This window comes from Laccaria bicolor, genomic scaffold, assembly GCF_000143565.1.
Source record: "Laccaria bicolor S238N-H82 LACBIscaffold_29 genomic scaffold, whole genome shotgun sequence".
Classification (NCBI taxonomy): domain Eukaryota; kingdom Fungi; phylum Basidiomycota; class Agaricomycetes; order Agaricales; family Hydnangiaceae; genus Laccaria; species Laccaria bicolor.
Window position 1 is genome coordinate 316,172 of NW_001889900.1, and position 13,894 is coordinate 330,065.

Here is a 13,894-nt window from a genome sequence, read left to right on the forward strand (position 1 = left end):
TGCACCCCTTCGCTTCAATATATATATCGCGACCTCCGCCTATGTGGGAATGGCTACTTGAGTCATAGGCGCCAGGTGCTGGAACAGAAAGAGTCGAGGTGGTGATGGGCGGGGGGCGAGTGCCTGTCGTGTTCAGTTGGATCATGGATCAGCGGGACCCACGTTGGACCCACGTCCCACGCAGCAGCTGGGGAATATCCATGCCGGGGGATTGATACGGCCAAGCACAAGTGATATAGATGTCGGCGCTTGAGACATACTCGGGCTTGAGCTTGAGAAGCATGTCCGATTGCGGGGTTTCAGTCCTAAATATCGTTGGGGCTGCGATAAGAACAGGGCACCAATGCCCTGTGGACTATCGGAGTGAACTGTGGTATCAGAGATTAACTAGGAGGAAAGATGTCTTTCGTAGGCGTCTTGCGATGTACGCGGCTCCAATTGAGGTAACATCGGAAGGCAAAGAGCCTGCATGAACAACAAGGGGGCATGGTCATGGTGCGGGAGACCTGGCGGGGGTGGCAAACCCACTATTGTGATTGTCGAATCCCCTCGGCAAGGTGTCACCATCCAGAGACGTTTGTCAGTTGGACGAAGGTATCAACCTTCAAACACCTCTCGTTATGAGGAGGCCCTTATTTGAGTACAGGCACTCACGAAAACTTGGGCCCGAAGAAAGTAGACAGTAGAGAGCGAAAGCATTGTTGGACTCCCGGTGGGGTTGCAACTTAGAGCAAGGCCCGCACAAAACCAGATTACAAGCTGTGTTGCCTTGGGGCAGAGGGTCTTAGAGACGTCGAATCGGCGGAAGATCCCATTCACAAAGTCCTGTTCACGTTTTGAAATGGAGATTCGAAGGATCTGATCGCGTGGTATTTGAGTGCTAGCACGGCCTAGGGAAAGTCATACAAGTGGTTCCATTTACTGATCGAGAACGTTGGATCCAATCTGGGAGGATTATGGTAGGAAGTCCGCTCCTATACAGCACGGGACACGTCGTGAAGGTCATCCACAGTTCGAACCACATTGAATCATTGGTTGGAACGACAACGACAGATTCGGAATACCATGCAGAAGAGTGGGCGTAGTTGAATCCCTGCTCAGGGTAGTTTGCTAGGATGAAGACCCCGAGGGGGAAACACCTCCAGACGAAGTCGCTATGGAATGGATCGCCTGTGACGAAGATCTGACCCCGGAGGAACTGAACAATGATGTGGCAGCTCGGGGCCCGCTTTTGGACACCAATGCGTTCACAGCGCTTGGTATGACGAGGTAAACGGGTTCTGCTGATATCTGCGCTCGCGGGGAGCCGCCACGCATGTTGGTTTTATGCGTTTCTGATGACCTCGAACGTGGCGGGCACACCTCGGTTCCAGTTTGCGTAGGTATGAGGCGTTGTGCACCTTACCACGATAGGTCAGGGCCACCACTAGATTCGACACAGACTCTATTGAAAACCAAACTGCTCACGGCGCCGAACCGAATCATTCAATGCCCTTTGACGAGGGGAGATGTCAATTCCGGGAGCCCCACCACCTGGCCTTCTAGACGAGACATGAATGACAGACGAGCTGCAGACAGCAACATTGGGCGTGAAGTTAACCCTCTCACACGCCCGATAACGACAGCAAGGTGGGCGTCCGATTCATCATCTAACGAAAACGGCATTAGAAAACAACGGCAGGCATGAATGAATGACGACGGGAAGGTTAACCCCTGTCCAAGAGCGGACGGAACCTTCAACGATGTGGTGATTTGCCATGATGAATGGTAGCCGAAAACTTTGGCAAGACTTGTTAACCATTACACTCACAGCCACGGCTTCGAAGGTCGTGTACCAGTTTTACATGTGCCGTAGACGTCCATCTGGGCGGGAGCATGTCACGCTAGGAGGTGATATCTATGGGAGGTGGGATGGGCGGCTGGTGACAATCCACGCAATCGCTGAAACGAGATAAGACGACCAAGAGCATGCGGTTGATGATGAGGAGTGCTAACCTTGACTAAGGTAATCCAAGGTGGGGGTCTACCATTGTGAATCTGTGATTGGTAAAATCCTTCAGCAAGACGTCACATTCTGGGCTAATTTGTCGATGGGAACGTATGTCAAACAATGGAAATTCATCAACGAAGTCGAGAGACCAAAAAAGTGGGGATGATTGAGCCTAGAACAAGTAGGATGCAGGAGAATGGTTTCACCAGCCTCCTGTTTGAAGGCAGTTGGTGTGTTCTTCATGCGGATTTAGAACGTGTGTTGGAGATGGTCAGGAGGAAACTTGAATGGTGTTATTCTTTGTAACTATATTGGCATTCTGAAAATCGTGCAACAAGGTAAAACTTGAAGTTGCGATGTTATGCACAAGGTGATCTGGAGAATCCGCGCAGGTCAATGGGCGGAGTTGAACTTTCACTGACTCGACACGTACGAATTCCTTGGTGGAGGTCCTGAGTTCGTGCCCATTTGTTCGAGGGGCAAAACTCAACAATCAACGTGACTCTTTCAACTGAAGAACGCTCTCCCATCCTGGTCCCATCCTCGAACTCTAAGACTTGGAGAAGCAATGTTGAAGTTCATGGACAAGTCCGAAAAATTGATTGGAACACGTCACAAGTCGTAGTAACTTGGCAAAATTATTTTATTCAATTTATTGTTATGTACAGTGTCTTTCACTGCCGTTTGCACACATGAATCGTAAATTTCGTGTTTGCTTCTGTTGTCCTCAGGGTTTTTTTGTCACACATTGGCCCAGAACGGATGAGTTTTTCTTAGGGATCTTGAGTGAACCAGCGTCCGACCTCACTCTAGCCCTTGCCCATGACAACTCAAGTCTCTGGATACATAATCAGCTGGCATGAAGAAGAATCCCGTTCTCCTCGTGAATTTGCTGACCTGCATATGTTCAATTTGCAGTGACAAAAAACCCTGAGGGTACACTGGGGGAGTGGGCTTGTTTAAGCTGTGGGAAAAATGTGAATAAACACAGAATATTATAAAATCTTGTTTTATCATGAAGGCGCTAGAGAAAACTTGAAAAAATTTAAAATTATGCCCTCAATTGTCTAGGTTTTATCCATGATCGTGAACAGGAAGTTATTTATAAATTGTCCTGCTTGATTCATGTAGAGAAAAGGGGAAGATAATCACAGTATATTCAACACACAGGCACCGAAACAGGGAGTGAATATATTAAAATTAATACCAGAATACATCCCTGAGATGAATTTCCAATTGGGTTACCATTTCTGTGGTGCTCGAGAGGTGAAGATATTAGCAATTTATCCACCGATCAAAATGTGGCCAAAACGTGGCAAAATTGAGTCACGCCAAGCCCCGACGATTTCCAGAAAAGGATTGCAGCCCCGACGATTGCTAAAAATAGATTACGTGGTAAGACGAGTACTGACGTTGTATCCTGTTGTATCCCTAGTAAATATCAAGAATTGTGTTAACTGTTGAGCAGTACAAATTTATGAGTGCGAAATTAATATGTACGAATGGAGTGGGGTGTGGGTATATATATACTGGCTATAGTCATGATCAAACTGTAGGAATTGTGGCTGCAAGAAATGACGCAAGTAGGTGTTATATCAACAGTGCTGGGCAATCGGTCGCAAACGTTGATGCCGACGTGCGCGTAGATCTGGGTTGTGGTCGCTCAAACCGTAAGATCTAGATTTACGCATCTTTCATACGCGTGTGATCGTCGTTTTCAAATATCTAGAGAGAGAGAAAACTAGAAGGTAAGGGCATGTCGAAGAGCTAGGATAAATGAATCGACCTGATCTCCGGATCCGCTCCACAAATAGTCGTAATACGCCGGGCTGAACACTTTGCGATCATCTTCGCCCCATTCAACAGCGTTGTCGTTCGCGACGTAGATGTGCATGTAGAACAGTGACTGGCTGTAATTATAACCACGCTGGAAACCCCAGAGCGTTATGTGATCGCCTGTCGGGTGAACGCGCCCCGCTTTCAAGCTGGAACGGTGTGGCGGGTCGCTTGAACGAATGTTAGTGCAAAAAAAGAGTTCTAGATGACGAAAACGCACTGGAGAATCATGAGCCAGTCGTCGACCCCGAATTTGGCATTGAGTTCATCCTTGACGCTGGAACTCATTGCCTGGCGAACGAGTCTCAGAGCCTGTGCCTGATATCTCTCCGGAAACCAGCGAGGAGGACGGCAGTAGATAGTGAGACGCATAGAGGTTGAGACGGCTTCAAGTAAGGTTGGGTCAGTGGCTGCCCATCAACGAGTGTGAGACCGACATTATGCAATCGTTCACGGGGTGTTCACAGCAAACAAAGGTTGTTTGAATTGAGTGTATTATAGGTAAAGATGACCGCATCCGTGCCGACGATTTATGTGCATAGCTCTCTTAGCAGCCAAGAACTCCTCCATGAGCGCCTACCAAAGGGAGAGATGGCCGTTATCCCCACCCTCCAGCTATCACGCGTTATCAACGACGATATGACACCTACCCAACCCAGCATTAATCCCAAACCTCCTACACCAAGTGCACCTTTCCTACCGAATCCGACAACTACAAAACCAAAGGGCTCATCTCGAGATGGTATCAACGCAACGTCCGCTCCGCTAAAGAGATACGGGGTAGCGCTGTGAACCCCGGTTTTGAGAACACGCGCACGAGGTATGATTCGTCTGGTAAGCTTCTCTGCAGCAAAACGACCATACAGATCAATGACGGACGCGACTGGAGGTGCTTTAGCGCATATGATGTGCCCAACTTGGGTAAGATGGTATACTGCGGTTTGGAAGGTTGTATGCATCCGCTGAAGCATATCATGCGTTATAACGACTTGGGACACCCCCTGTGCGGTCACCTGAGAGACGGGAGTTGGGCACTCGATTACGTCCACCAACGTTTGACCCAGTGCGTATCCGGTCCTTTGAAAGTCGCTCTCATACTTATGTTGTAGTCAAATGGCGGAATTCCCGAATCTAGCGAAACCCGCACTATGGTTGAAGGAAAGGTTTGATCGCGTCAAAGCGACCGTTCCGAATTTCTTGCGGCCCAAGTCCTTCGCGCTGGTTATCTCAGAAGCATACAAGGCTGCTCGCAGGGCAGGCATGGAACAATGCTCTGAATTTGTAGCTTCGGGGCATGTGTTCACTCAAGATTTGGCCATGTGTGGCGTGCAGATGCTTAGTCTCTTTATAGTAAGACGTCAGTTTTGTCGTTATGTGAGTATTCACCGACTTACCTGTGTAATCTCCCCGTAGTTTACGCCTCCCGGATAGTCGTCATCGGCAGGTGCGTGTCCATCTGTTGCACGTAGCCAGTGCCTGGAAGTCATTAGGTAACGCCTGGCCGTTGAAGAAACGATCTTTGGCTGGTCGATCATCGCTTCCTTGGCTTTCTCCTCGTCGGTATCCATAACCTCTTGGCTGTCTGGCCGATGTGGCTTCTCCTTTTCTTCGTCGTTTCTCGCGCTTGTCTTCTGAGCTCGGAACGAGCGGCTTCAGCAACCTGATCAATCTCGGCGTCACGAGCTTTCGTAGGTATCTCATCGAGTGCAGCTATATCACTTGGGTCAGGATTTGGCATAGATCTAGAATCGACGTGTTTTGAGGTCCAAAGTGCGGGGTATCGAGCCCAACTGCGCTTTCCATACTTGTTCAAAACACCTGCCACCCCGATGCTCTATCGATGTGTGCTGACGTAAGATGTAGCGGCATGCAAGAGATTGAATGTATTGCCGAGTTGAACGTATTTCGTGCAGTGTTCTTTACTTATAGAGCAGATGCTGGCCAACAAATCGGCAGGGGTACTGTGACCCTCGACGTCACCATCCTCTTCGTTTTCTTCGTGTTCTCGTTGGCGTTGTTGAGGCCAAGAGCCCGAGCGAGTATCGAAATTGATACGAATGGCGGTGTTGCTGTTGACGACAAAGGTGAGCTTGACATTAACACACTTCACCCATTCCTGGAAGACAGTTTTGACTTTCTCTTGTTGCATAGCATTCCCACCGACCATCTGCTTTGGCGGACAAGAAGGCGGCCTTGTCGAGACATGTTTCGGCCATAATTCAAGCCGCGGGTATAGAGTATGAATTGGGGGTTGTATCGCCTACAGTACATCCGTTCTGCATTGTACACTTAACATTCCCCGGCCATACCCATGAATCCAGCCACGAAATCGAGTTGAGGGACTTCTGGCCTACATTGATGTGTTTTCAACAGAAAATGCTAACATGCACTAGAACTTGATTAGAACTTCTTTTCGGATCATGATAGCTAGACTTACACGATCTACTGGCAGAACATGGATGAGATGTTGATATCCCTCCTGTCGCATCTTTGTTAGGGCGAAGTGCGAAATCACCTGGTTGAGCTCGAGGACATGCAGACTTGTCGGCTGTCGATTACAAAGATAACCTCCTGCAAACCCATACTGCCGGAAAGGATCCACGCATCCACTGGTAGGATCCAAGGGGAGATATTCTCGCACAATCAGATAGAAGCTTTCAACTCCACCATGTGAATGTTTGAATATTGCATCAATCACCCCTGCTTTATGGAGTTCTGGTGTGTACGGTGAGACAACATGCAATCGAAACATTACGGTGCTATTTCGAAAAGCACGGGATGAGCAGGTGGCGTAGGAGACCCCATGAATAGAAACTTGTTTGAGGTATATCGCTTGGTGAGTAGGTTTGACCAAGTCGCCGTTGCGATGCCTAAGAATGATTTCACAAAGAAGTTGGTAAGCTGATTCGCCCAGCGTGAAAGGTATCGAATCTGCATCAGTCGTGTGCCCTGACAGAGTAGGGTCCAACATAGCCGCAAGCCGAGACCCTCGAACGTCTTCTTTGGCGATGGCATCTAGGCTCGATATCATTTCATTAACGAGTTGGCGCACTTTCTCATCATCAGCGAGAATGGCGCAAAGATTGGATGTACGGATAGACGTCTTCAAGAATGTTTCCTCCAAATCGCCTTTGACGAGTAATCAGTAAATGAGGTTGAAATGATAATTGAAATCGAACATATATGTACCTATTTTTTGGTTGGTGTTCACTCGGTGTAAAAAGTTGATGTATCGCTCATAAAATGGAGCACTTCGTGAATGAACGGGTCCGAACAGTTCTAATAAGTCTCCAAGATGAAGAGCTGCGTGATGGACTGGTTTGATTTTCTGATCCGGATACAATCTGGGTAAACCACTCGTGTAGCGAGCTATATGATGGTTGTATGCTTTGATTTGATCTTTTGAAGAGACGCGCATATTTGCAATTCGCACCGCACAAACAAGGTCCATAAAGTTGTCGAGCAGTTCCTTTTTACGTCCATTGTCTTGACCCCAGAGCCGGATGAGGGTAATTGGGAGGTGGATGGTAGTAATGACCCTCCAGTTGTCTGCACTAAGCTTACCCCTTTTGGTCGTTCCCCAGTTGCGAGGAACAGAACCAATCCAAGAGGGTAGTTGAGTAAATGACATATCTTCCCAGATAGCTTCCATGACATCTTTACCAAGCAAAGCTCGTTCACCAGAACTCTTCTCAGGAATGAATGACTGGAGATTTGTGATGTTCCTTGGGTCTCCGTTGACCTTTAACATGACCCACATCCTTGAGCACCAGCCAGAAAGAGACGATTCAGACTTACAGCATTGATGAGAATGTCCCATACAGTAGATTTTGCTGCTCTTTTACTTAGATCGATATGGCTGTAGTCGACACCTATGATATCACAGAGATTGATGAATATTGAGGTATTGCCTTGCTGGTACGCCTTTCGCCTTGATTCTTGTGCATCCGTCTTGTCTATAATGTGCTGGATGATGCGTGCCAATTTCGCGTCAACATCCGCAGAAGCAGCGTGACCGGCAGTTTCACCCATAGGCTGTGTATCGAGACTAGCATCCCCACCCTCAGATGATGAATCGTCTTCATCATCTGAGTAGATTGTCATGTCTACATCTTCGGAAGTCCGATCAAACAAGAATGCCCGTACACCGGGATTTTCACTATTCTGACGCTAAAATAGATTTAGAAAAGCCATGCTAGGGAACAACTACACTTACCCAAAGCTCAATATTGTTTGCCAGGACCCATCGTGTTCCAACCAACAGATTGTGATTCTCTCCTTTGATTTTGTTGTCGTCGCAGAAAGTAAACAAGACTTTGCGGTTGAATCTGAGAAGCTGGTAAAGGAGGTCTGGATCATTCTTTTTCACAGCCTCTATGCAAGCAGAGAGGGAGGCTTGGTCTACTTTTGAACTGACGCGTTTCCGTTTTACAGGAAGAGCTGTGATTGTAGTGCCATCCCCACCCTTGGCAGCGAGATTGACTTGAAAATTATTGCGGATATGCTGCTGGGAGATATTCAAGTCCAAAACATGCATGGACTCGATGATGGAGTATATTATTGGCCGCCAATAAGGAAGATCGAAAAGAGCGGACCATCGCACGCCACATGCTTTGAATATATCTTCTTGATGGCGCTCGCTAGCCGCGTCCTTCCACAGTCTTGCAAAATGGCGTATGTGATCTGCGTCTTTTGCAGGCCACTCGCTCCGATCAAAAACCTCTATGTCATCATAATCGAGATCACAAAACGTGCAGAAGTAGTGGGCTGTTGTAGAACCTGCGCTTCCAATGATTTGCCGAAGAGCCAACATGTCTGCCACGACAGGCACAAGCATTGCTTTGAAGAGTCGTCCAAGCCGGTATCGATATGTTCGGGAGAAGAATACTCCAGGATCCCAAAAGTCAAGCAAATCATTAACAATCAGTTGTATGTAATGATTTGTTTGTTCATTTGAAGGTTTATCTGGTCCCTGAATTACACCGGCAAAGAACAAGTTCTCTTGAAGGTAGCGCGTCTCTTCTGGAAAGTTCAAACAGACAAGCCACATTCCGGTGGATGAGGCACTTTGCTTAGCAGTCTTCATACCAAATGGATCGAAACTGTCCATAGCGAAGCTGAACACTAGACGTCCCTCACCCACAGGACCAGAAAGAAAGGGTTGACCTGAAGAATCTTTCAAATCACGAAAGACAGGTGAGAGCCAAATGTCATCGATAGGTGAATCCAGATCTGCGGGAGGAGTACGCAGTGGTCGATCTAAAATCTCCTCAATTCCTTTCCGTGATAGAAGACGACCAAGCCACGCCTTCAAATCTTGGTGAAGATATCTTTTGCAAGGCTTGAAACGTATTTGATCCGGTCCAACTTTGTGTTGCGTCCACAAAGGTGTATTGCAAAGCGAGCTGGACGGCGTCTTTTTGAAAGGGCAACGGGGAAGAGCAAGTTGACTGATGTTAACAGGACTGTCACCCGGTTTGAGAGGATACAGTGAATGACATGAAGAGCAAGCGATGTACTGATGGGTAACGCCTTCCAAACGAAATTGGGAAGAAGCTGTATGAGGATCTTTAAGAATTTCCCGAATTAACGAGGGATGGGTTCCCGTGGATCTGAGAATATCTTTCAACCCCCCCAGATAAACTCGTACAGCTCTCCGAGGTGTGAAATAGATATATTGTAGTGCGAGAGATACGAGCGATGCTGCCTTCAATACAGGATTCTTTGGGCCGTATTCATAAAAATGGATCTCTGGACAAGTAGTAATCGTAAGACTGCAGATTGACCTTCGAATCGTGAAAGTTCTCACCTGTGTTGATGACAACTTTGTCATTCACAAGGGGCGACCGCTGTTGAACCCATTGAAGCTCTTTCTCTCGATGCATTCGCCACAGTTCATCACGTAGATGATCAGTGAGCATATCTGTCTCCTCTGTGGATTCCATGTTGGTTAGCCTGGCGAGAAGCTCACAAAAGCGAAGTTCCGTCTCGAGGAAAGCGCCGTTGGCATAGCAATCAGGCCTAAGTGCATGTACACCTGAGTTGGGTCGTAATATATCTGCTTCAGCTGGAAAGATATAGTCTCCGTGAGTGAGGGGATCATTGGCGAAAGTGAATGGAGTCAGAGGGCTAGAGACGGGGAGCTGGCAACGAAGATCCAACTCCTCTCTGATTAGCTGAATCCCATTTGAAATCTGTTGGCCAGGGGTAGAAACATGTTGAGCGTCAACACCAGTGGTGAGACCAGCTCTCTCTAGCCTCCGATCATCTCGACTATGTTGATCACGAGTACTGCGACTCAACCAGTTACCCCCCCCTTCGTAAACTCCTGTTGATAAATTGTAGATGGTACAGTGCGAACGGCACTTGCAAATGCAATCTTTGGGACGGGCAGACCTCCGGGAACTAGCATGAGCTGAATGCATTGAGGGACGCTTTGCAACCCATGTGAGTATGCAATCGAACAGTTTTCATCTCACACACCTTTTGCGTTTGAACTTCGATTTCGGAAACGAGCAACAATTAATATTGTAACAATCGATTGAGTTGACTGCTTGCACGTGATCTAGACTACCTTGAAATCAACAAAGATAAAGTCCAAGAAAACAAATCGATTGAGCGATCGATGGAGAATACAGTAATCCCTATTAAGTGTCATCTCTCTTTTGAAATCCATTCGCAAGTGAGGTGTGCCATGTCAGGACGGTGTTCGTTCAAGAACTTGAGCGCCAGCTTCTCCATGTTTTGATTGAGCAAGCGCGTCTCTTTTAAACCTCTTAACTGGTCCCGCCATCTTGACACAGGCTCTGGTTGAGCCCCATGTTGCTCAATATCCAACAAACGACGCCTATATCTGGCTTCCCGATAATCAGTCCACCGGCCATAGTTCTCCGCGCAGTCTTTCTTTTCAAACAAAAAAGCTGGTGGGAACCAAGATTTGTATGCTATGACGGGACCTTCCCCTGTAAAGAATAAGAGTTTTCAGTGGCTGATCCGCTCAATGTATGATTACATACCTGTGTCACAAATGTATGTCCCGCACAACAAATCCAGTTCCAAATCTGTGAGGTCATCGTCAACAAGCATCTCACCAGAAGGGTGATGAACTTCTCGCATGGGACCACCACCCACGGGACCACCCAATACCTTGTCAGGATGCATAAAGCTGATGACTAACCGCCATGGCATCCCCCCTCGAAGCAGAGCTGCACGGATGCGTGGTTGACGGACCAGAATTTCTCGGAGGTGAATGTAGCTATCAAAGTCGTGCTTACTGAAAACATAATTGGGGCCGCGAGAAGGGAGCTGATAGATGACGGGCATACTTGGGGGGGGCTTAGGCATCATACTTTTCCACACCAGGGTACGGAAAGGTACCCCACGCTCGATCAAAAAACGGGCAATATCAGCCTCCCTGTAACGTGGATCAAGTCTACAGACCAGAAGTACGTCGGCAGCAGTAGTCACCGCGAGCTTCCAAGGCACGGTCGCCTCACTCTTGAAGTCAAAAACAAAGATCCAACGGTAGTTGGCTTGAATCTTTTCAAAAAAGGATAATGACACCGACTTCAGTCGTTTGGAAAACACCAATGACTCGCGGTTACTTGGCGAAAGATCCCAGTAATCACTCGACGGATGTTTGCCAGCTATCAATAGTTTAACAAACTGCAAAGACAGCCGAGCTATATCAGACGCCTCAAATTTTCGGCGCAATTCTGGCTTGTCATCGGTGTCCAAACCAAGCCAGCGGCCAAAGCGTTGTCCATCCTTCTCAGAGAATTCAGGATGCGATTGTGGAATTGGGACTGGAGGAATCAATCCATAGTGCTCATGCAATGTCTCGCAGACGCCAATTTGCAACAGCTCCAGCAGAGATGTCTGACGCAGGTTGTTGACGGCTTGAAAATGGTCAGAAGGAAAATCTGTCGCAACATATGGTTCAGGATTTGTGGGTGGCGTGGGGGCACGAAGGGTATTCAAAATGGGAGGGGGTTCATCGCCTAACCCCATGTGTTCGATTTCCTCTCTCTCCTCATTGGTGTAGTCCCCAAGGAACATTCGATAGTCCTCCGACTCCTGCCACGTTTCTGATTGGCCGGCTCCAAACTCTTCACAGATATGCCATGTATTATTGAATGAATCATAGCGTTTGTACTTGTCTTCGTACATCTCCAGAATGTCGACGCGCTCTGCCACTGTTTTTTCCTCTGGAATGAGTTGGTTTCCGCCATTTATAGGCTCAACCCACTCAATCACCCTGGCACTCCGGGTTGGTGGTTGGCGCTCGCGGTTCAGTCGTCTCTCACGATCTCTAGCAGACTCCACCTTTGCTCGTTCAAGATTTTCCTTTTCGAGGTCTGCAAAATACTGCTGCCATGACTTTGAACCAGACGATCTCACAGGTGAAGCGGTCCCAGGAACGAGCGTAATGGCATGTTGCGAATCGGTGAACAAGGATGGGACACCCGGATTGTCTGTTAACGGTGCCAGACCTCGATAGAAATCATTTTGCTTGGCTAATTCATGTTCTTCAGGACCCCATCTATACCAGACAGGTATACCTCTCTGACAGAACCACCGAATCGAAGGCTGATAGTCAGAAGGTCCCTGATTGGGTAGCTTAAGGAAAATCCCTGCCCGAGGATTACTGATTGAGAAGTCGCAAACAGTGGAAGCGGAGATGGCATCCACCCAGGTAGAATCAAAGCAAATTTCATTCGGGTAATCAAGGCTTCGCTCTTTCAAAAATGATCGCCAGTCAGGTACTCCAAGAATGGCATCTTTTCCTTGGTCTTCGCACCGCTGTCGATAATCTTTCTGTGCCTCTAGCGAGAACTCTGCTCGAGCCACCCCATAGGATAGTAAACCCATCCAAACAAAATACCAATCTCGGGAAAGCATTGCAGCTTTTTTGATAGAATGGGGTTGTTTGAAAGACCCCCGATAACCCTTGGCCCGAGGAGAATATGGAGCGATTGCTGCAATTTGGTAAGCTCCAAGGAGTCTTCGGGTGACATGGAGCAAATCGACGTCCAGCCTTGTCCAAGAATCAACAATGTCTTGGGGCAGTGAATATTTTCCTTCTGATGTTAAGGTAAAAGTTTGTGGCAGGCGAGCTAGGCGATCAAAAGGAAAACCAACTAGCATTGGTTCGCGAGGAACAAAGGCAAGCCAGCCATGAGTGTCTGTCCACCATCTTGGCTCTGTAAAATCTTTCCATCCCGAATTCATAGGAAACTGCTGCTTATTGGGGTCTGTAACTTTTGGAACTTGAATCGTCCGTGAGCAATTTGGCGAATAGTAATCCACACCAGACTCGTGAATCAGTCGACCACGGGAGCGGTCAAGCGGCCTGGCTCAAATGTCAGATGTTTTTGTCGATGACATTCAGCGAAATCGCTTACATGGATTCGTTAGTGCACGATGGCACTCTCTGCTGAGATAATCCGCCCTCCTGCCAGAAAAGACCTCTCCAGAACTCACGTTTACTATTTGCATGAGTCATTAGTTCCAAATTACGACGCTCTACAAAAGGTGTACTCACGGCATTTCAATTGATAATCCACGAAGTCACAACACGATAGAGTTTGGTCAGAGTTCCAGCGAGGCGTGGAAAAGAGGAAGGGCGAAGGAACGTTCGGCAAACAGTGAGATGTTTGTCGAAGCTGAAACAGGCCTATGCTGAGGATATGCTGAGCAATAGGTGTACAAGGACCAAGGCACGTTCGGTGAGTCCGCGACGCGCAGAGAGAGAAGGCAAGGTGTTGGAAGAGAGGGTGTGAAGACAGAGGGAGAGGTGATTCTTAAAAGATAGTGTGCGTATTTGAGATATTGAGAGTTCACGTTCGGCAAAGCCGAGACGCGAGACGCAAGATCTAGAGAGGCAGCGTTCTGAGAAGGTCAGAAGGGCAAGTTGTGGTGGAAGGCGAGGAAGCCACTTCGCGCGCGTTCGGCAAAGACGAGACGTGCAGAGGCTAGAAAATGTATTTGTGGGGAGAAAGAATGAGGCCTGAGGCCTGCTAGGATGGATAACACGTTCGGCAAAGCCGAGACGTGCAAAGACTAGAG

The 13,894-nt window shown here is 47.9% G+C and overlaps 6 protein-coding genes across 6 annotated transcripts; 1 reads left to right on the forward strand and 5 right to left on the reverse strand.

Annotated features, from left to right (window-relative positions):
* Positions 1-148: 148 nt before the first annotated feature.
* Positions 149-1,863, reverse strand: LACBIDRAFT_330773 (uncharacterized protein; the record flags this gene model as incomplete). Its single annotated transcript, XM_001885127.1, has 6 exons — positions 149-348; positions 655-783; positions 907-1,280; positions 1,363-1,426; positions 1,468-1,568; positions 1,811-1,863. The coding sequence occupies 6 exons, from the start codon at positions 1,861-1,863 to the stop codon at positions 149-151; spliced, it is 921 nt and encodes a 306-aa protein (XP_001885162.1).
* Positions 1,864-4,356: 2,493 nt separating this feature from the next.
* On the reverse strand, positions 4,357-4,797 carry LACBIDRAFT_304818 (glycosyltransferase family 5 protein; the record flags this gene model as incomplete). The annotated part of the gene is made up of 1 exon (XM_001885128.1): positions 4,357-4,797. The coding sequence occupies one exon, from the start codon at positions 4,795-4,797 to the stop codon at positions 4,357-4,359; it is 441 nt and encodes a 146-aa protein (XP_001885163.1).
* A 3-nt stretch (positions 4,798-4,800) lies between these two features.
* LACBIDRAFT_304819 (uncharacterized protein) lies at positions 4,801-5,257 on the forward strand (the record flags this gene model as incomplete). The annotated part of the gene is made up of 3 exons (XM_001885035.1): positions 4,801-4,889; positions 4,936-5,176; positions 5,240-5,257. The coding sequence occupies 3 exons, from the start codon at positions 4,801-4,803 to the stop codon at positions 5,255-5,257; spliced, it is 348 nt and encodes a 115-aa protein (XP_001885070.1).
* A 100-nt stretch (positions 5,258-5,357) lies between these two features.
* Positions 5,358-5,993, reverse strand: LACBIDRAFT_304820 (glycosyltransferase family 5 protein; the record flags this gene model as incomplete). Its single annotated transcript, XM_001885129.1, has 2 exons — positions 5,358-5,660; positions 5,727-5,993. 2 exons carry the CDS (start codon positions 5,991-5,993, stop codon positions 5,358-5,360), a joined length of 570 nt encoding a protein of 189 aa, XP_001885164.1.
* A 183-nt stretch (positions 5,994-6,176) lies between these two features.
* LACBIDRAFT_304821 (uncharacterized protein) lies at positions 6,177-10,251 on the reverse strand (the record flags this gene model as incomplete). The annotated part of the gene is made up of 6 exons (XM_001885130.1): positions 6,177-6,215; positions 6,264-6,955; positions 7,016-7,568; positions 7,625-7,990; positions 8,043-9,577; positions 9,636-10,251. 6 exons carry the CDS (start codon positions 10,249-10,251, stop codon positions 6,177-6,179), a joined length of 3,801 nt encoding a protein of 1,266 aa, XP_001885165.1.
* A 229-nt stretch (positions 10,252-10,480) lies between these two features.
* Positions 10,481-13,375, reverse strand: LACBIDRAFT_304822 (uncharacterized protein; the record flags this gene model as incomplete). Its single annotated transcript, XM_001885131.1, has 4 exons — positions 10,481-10,788; positions 10,843-13,178; positions 13,231-13,314; positions 13,371-13,375. The coding sequence occupies 4 exons, from the start codon at positions 13,373-13,375 to the stop codon at positions 10,481-10,483; spliced, it is 2,733 nt and encodes a 910-aa protein (XP_001885166.1).
* Between the last annotated feature and the right edge of the window lie 519 nt (positions 13,376-13,894).